At 38.9% G+C, this 4,798-nt stretch overlaps 1 protein-coding gene across 4 annotated transcripts; it reads right to left on the reverse strand.

Moving 5' to 3' along the window:
- Positions 1–163: 163 nt before the first annotated feature.
- Positions 164–1,819, reverse strand: LOC143860919 (protein transport protein Sec61 subunit gamma-like). Of its 4 annotated transcripts, none has more exons than XM_077371773.1 (3): positions 1,631–1,819; positions 1,378–1,493; positions 164–566 (listed from the first exon to the last, which is right to left on the reverse strand). In XM_077371773.1, exons 1-2 carry the CDS (start codon positions 1,722–1,724, stop codon positions 1,378–1,380), a joined length of 210 nt encoding a protein of 69 aa, XP_077227888.1. In that variant the 5' UTR covers positions 1,725–1,819; the 3' UTR covers positions 164–566. The 4 variants fall into 4 exon arrangements, with proteins under 4 accessions (XP_077227888.1, XP_077227890.1, XP_077227891.1 ...); XM_077371775.1 differs by having other exon boundaries at positions 164–583; XM_077371776.1 differs by lacking the exon at positions 164–566 and adding an exon at positions 641–659.
- Between the last annotated feature and the right edge of the window lie 2,979 nt (positions 1,820–4,798).

Genomic DNA, 4,798 nt, shown 5'->3' on the forward strand with positions numbered 1-4,798 from the left:
CTAAAAATGGGTCACCAACAATTTTTCAGGCTACATAAAGCTTCTGGAATTGAAATTTCGAGTTACGAACCTCCCATTTTTTGGGTGATTGATCTTCGAATGTGGGTTACCACAAAAAAAAAGGGTCACCAACCATTTTCCATGGGAGATAAAGATTCTGAAATCTAAATTTAAGCTTACCAATCTCCATTTTTTTGGGTGATTGACCTTCGAATGTGGGTTACCAACCCAAAAAAGGGTCAACAACCATTTTTCAGGAGAGATAAAGGTTCTCCTCTCAGAAACACAACATAGGACCATAGAAAGCTGTGTACTTAACCTGTAAAAATACATATTTCAACTTCAAACACACATCATATTCTGTTCACAAACACAAACACACATCATATTCTGTTTTGAAGCCCACGCCAGAAATGAAGCCCACACCAGAAAAAATGAATGTCTCGCCGGAAAAATGAAGCCATCGCCGGAAAAAATGAAGCTTTCGTCGGAATACAGTTGATAACGGAGGAGAGAAGTTCGGAATAGTGCAGGAAACCGCCCCACTCCAAAGAGAAATGAGAGATCTTCACGCCGATCACACCTCACGCCGGAGAAGATGGGTTTCAGGTGGTTAAAATGAAAATGGAGAGAGTAAAAGTATAAAAAAAAAAGAGCCTCTGTACAGTTAAAAACGAAGAGAAGTAAAAACAATGGGTTTTTCTTCCTGAAGGGTATTTATGTAAAAGGCCATGTCAGAAAAAGTAAAATGACCTCCGTTCACAAACTTTCAAAAGGGTGTCACCCATTCACTATTTTGGCATTTTTGTGTCACCAGTTGACAATTCTTCCTTCTAGTTTTGACAAGGGCGATGATATTTTCACCCCCTCGCCTGAGTACGCATTCGCCCCTTGTAAAAAAGCGATAAAGCTGTTCACGTTGTAAGAACAGGGGGGGCGAATGCATACTGCAGAGGGGGTAAAAATATCATCTCCCTCATGACAATTTGCCATATGTTTTGATAGGGGGTCTCAACAACTCAACTCAAACTCATGCATCAGATGAGGCCCACCATATTGCCTCATCTTTTGATGGGGTAAGCCCTAGTATCTTCACCCCACTTCGCCTTCCAACTTTAAATATGATACATGGGTTTTAATTTGTAATTTTTCCGCCATTGAAGTCTACAGAATGATTGTAACATAATCTATCTTAGCACGGACAATCTTCCACTAATCAAAACACCGATTATCAATCAAAATTGTTACTCTTCTAATAGCCAAAACATTCCAATCATCTGCAAATGAAGGCGATTCCTCGCATGCATGCAAGCGTTATCAAATAGGTAAAAATTAAATGAAGGAGATTAAAAAACAAGAGCAATTTCAGATTCTCACCTAAACAGATCCTACGATGATATTGTTAATAGGGATGAAGATCAGCTTAACGAAAAACCCTACGAATCCCATCACAACAAATCCGATCGCTGTACGAAACGCAACTTTCGTGAATTCTACACAAGATCGAGGCAACAAAAAGAAAGATCAGAGAGAGATCTTAGATTTCAAAGAATAGAATGAAATTTTAAAGATCTGATCAAGAAATTCAAAAAAAAAAAAAAAAAAAAAAGCTTAATGATATTGATTTAACCTTTGCGATCTGGTTTGTGGCATCTCTTGATGAGGCGGGCACTGTCCTTGGCAAATTCTCGCAAGGGATTGACAACGGAATCTAGGGCATCCATTTTCAGAGAAACGAAGGAGAAACCCTAGATCTTAAAGAAGACGATGAAGAAACGCGTTAAAACTGTGGACAAAAACAATGTTTGGTTCGTGGCCAGTGAGGGAGGGGGTTTATATAGATTCTAGGATTGATTTAGGGAGATGATAAATTCGCACCCCCTGTAGGATTATTCACATCCCTGAACGTGATTTGGCGTCAAAAAACGTCAAAAAGGAGGGTAACGTAAAAAATCCTAAGGGGTTGCCAATTAATCATCTCCTAATAAATATCAACGGTTGCCATAGTGAGGAGCGATGGATCAATGAATGGTCCAGATCATTGCACATGTGGCTACGTGTACAATGGAGATTTCACTATAGATAGTGGTCTTGCTGTAATTAACAATCTGACTCCCCCTGTAGGATGATTCGCACAGCATTATAAGTCTGTCACAGTTCATGTGAACAGCGGTGCGAATCATCCTACAGGGGGTGCGAATTTATCATTTCCCTCTGATTGGTGTCATTTTACAGTCTAAAACATTATTCATGCAAACAGCATGCCCTATGTTCGAAGTTCGAACATTATTCATGCGGAAAATATGAGCAAATATGACTAATTTGCGGTAAAATATAGTCACAAATTAAAAAGTTTCTCAAACAAGAATGTTTGGAAACATGTAGACGATTTTTAATTATGGCTTTTGTGACGGGCCCAACACATGTCCCCCTAATATGTGTTTTGTGTCTTCTTTCCAGGTCAGAGAACCCAAACCGGTGCCGCCTGAGCTGCTAAGCTGACCTGAGCCGGTCCGGTCTGACCCAATCCTAGTTAGTTATAGCTTGAACCAACTAGTCTAGATCGATCCATGAACTGGTTTACATGAGGATTCTCAACTCTAACTCAACTCAACTCAACTCAACGAAGCCTTTGTTCCAAACTAGTTGGGATCGGCTAATGAATCCTTTAGAAAATTTTCATGAAAAAGGTGAAAGAATCTACCCAGCTCAAATTGACCAAGTCTAATCCTGACACTAGTTGGGTCGTCTACATTGATCATTTTCTTCCATTCCATCCTATCTAAGGTCATGTTCTCTGTTATATTCCTAACCATCAAGTCTTTACTCACTGTTTCTACCCAAGTTGTTTTCGGTCCGCCCCTTCCTCTTTTTACTCTATCAACTTGGCACGAGTCACTTCTTCTCACTGGAGCATCCAAAGGCCTACGTTGGATATGCCCAAACCATCTTAAGCGGTGCTCTCACCCTCTCCTCAATTGGTGCCACCCCCACCTTTTAACGGATGTCTTCGTTTTTAATTCTATCTAACCTTGTGTGGTCGCACATCCATCTAAGCATTCGCATCTTCGCTACACTCATCTTATGCACATGCTGTTTCTTGGTGGCCCAACATTATGAGCCGTACAACATGTCAAAGTTGTCTTATAAAATTTCCCTTCAACTAAATGAACAAAACTAAAAACTTTTGATTATTTTGAAAAAAGATAGAATCACTTGGGCCCTGCTTGGATTGCAGGAAAAACACTTTTGCGAGAAAATTTTTCTTCTTTCCACAATTTAAAGGGGAAAAATATAATTATACCTCTGTGCAAAAATTAAATAGGGTTGTTCGAGTTATTTTTTTCACGTGTATAAAGAGGTGGAAATTTTAGAAATATTTTTTCCTTTCCAGCCTTTTCTAGAAAATTCCAGAAATCCAAACAGGGCCTTAAGGTGTTTAGTGGTTCAGTGACTCTTTTTGTATGACGAAACCACATTTTTTACTACGTCTGTTTGTCTTGAATATCAATTAGCCCAGTTGAGAATTGGTGTCTTTGTACAAATAGGCAGTATGGGAAGGCTAGTCCTGAATGACGTGGGTTGGGTGTTCCTTCTACCCAACGGTGATGAACGCCTCTAGCAGTGCGTTGTAAATAGCCACGGTGATATGCTGAGTATCTTGCTAGAATCATGGTTTTAAATTTCGACTGAAATCCGAGGAGACCGACACCGAAATCACCTAAAACCGAAACGGTCATTTATTTCCGAAATTTCGGTTTTTCCAAAATTTGACCCAAAAAAATTATTTTTTAAATATTAATTTTATATTTCACAGAAATTTCAGTAATTTCGGCCGAAATTTAATATTGAATTTGGGTTTTGTACCAGATTTCGACCGAAATTTCAAATTTTCAGGGTCCGAAACCGGTACCGAAACCGAAATTTTAAACCTCGGCTAGAATCACATTTATGTATTCAAGTAACTTTCAGCAATCTAACTGATTTTTCTAATAAAAGTTAGATTGTTTAAAATGTGGATTGAACAGTTGTAAGGGCCTGGCATGTCTCATGGTTGAGGGTCGAATGTATGTTGAAGGTGGGCCCAATAAATTAGCCATCATTATATGCCAATTTTGCCAGACTCACATACATGTAAGTAATTTTGGGCAATCTATCTGATTTTTTCTAAAAAAAAATTTTTTTTTTTGAATGGATTTTAATCAATTTAAAAGTTAGATTGATTAAAATATGAATTGAGCTAATAAAGTCAATTTGTGACTTGAATACAACTCATAAGTAGTGAGCATATCAGTAACTGTATGTCTGTCTGCAGCACTAAACCCGAGTTCTTTATCTAAGTATCTAACCAGGGTAGAGACTGAATAGGACAAACTTGAGCAAGTGCAAAGACCCGATTTCATTCAGGCAGAATAGGTGCCTAAGACACCAAACCCGAACCCTATATCTGTATACCTATCTGGGGTAAGAGGCCGAGTGGGACAAACTTTAGCAAGTGGAATGACCCAATTTCATTCCACAGAGAACAGATTTTCCATCTTTTCTTTTCTTTTAATCTTCCATGTGCATCCAAACATTGGAAACTAGTAATAAGCTGAAAAACCTTTCCATTTCAATAGTTTTCTATGACTTGCCTGCCAACCAAATAGGCCCTTAGGGAAGAGGTCATCTGTGGTTTGTCACAACAAATCCGATAATTGTTCATTGCACCCCACCACAAAACACAAGCTATGGTCTGGACGATTCAACCTACCGCGTATTGCGCCAAGAAGCACAAGCAATCCTAACTTCCTGATCG

This window comes from Tasmannia lanceolata, unplaced genomic scaffold (assembly GCF_043159265.1).
Source record: "Tasmannia lanceolata isolate RefF3 unplaced genomic scaffold, GAP_Taslan_0.1 ptg000037l, whole genome shotgun sequence".
In the NCBI taxonomy this organism is placed as follows: Eukaryota; Viridiplantae; Streptophyta; class Magnoliopsida; order Canellales; family Winteraceae; genus Tasmannia; species Tasmannia lanceolata.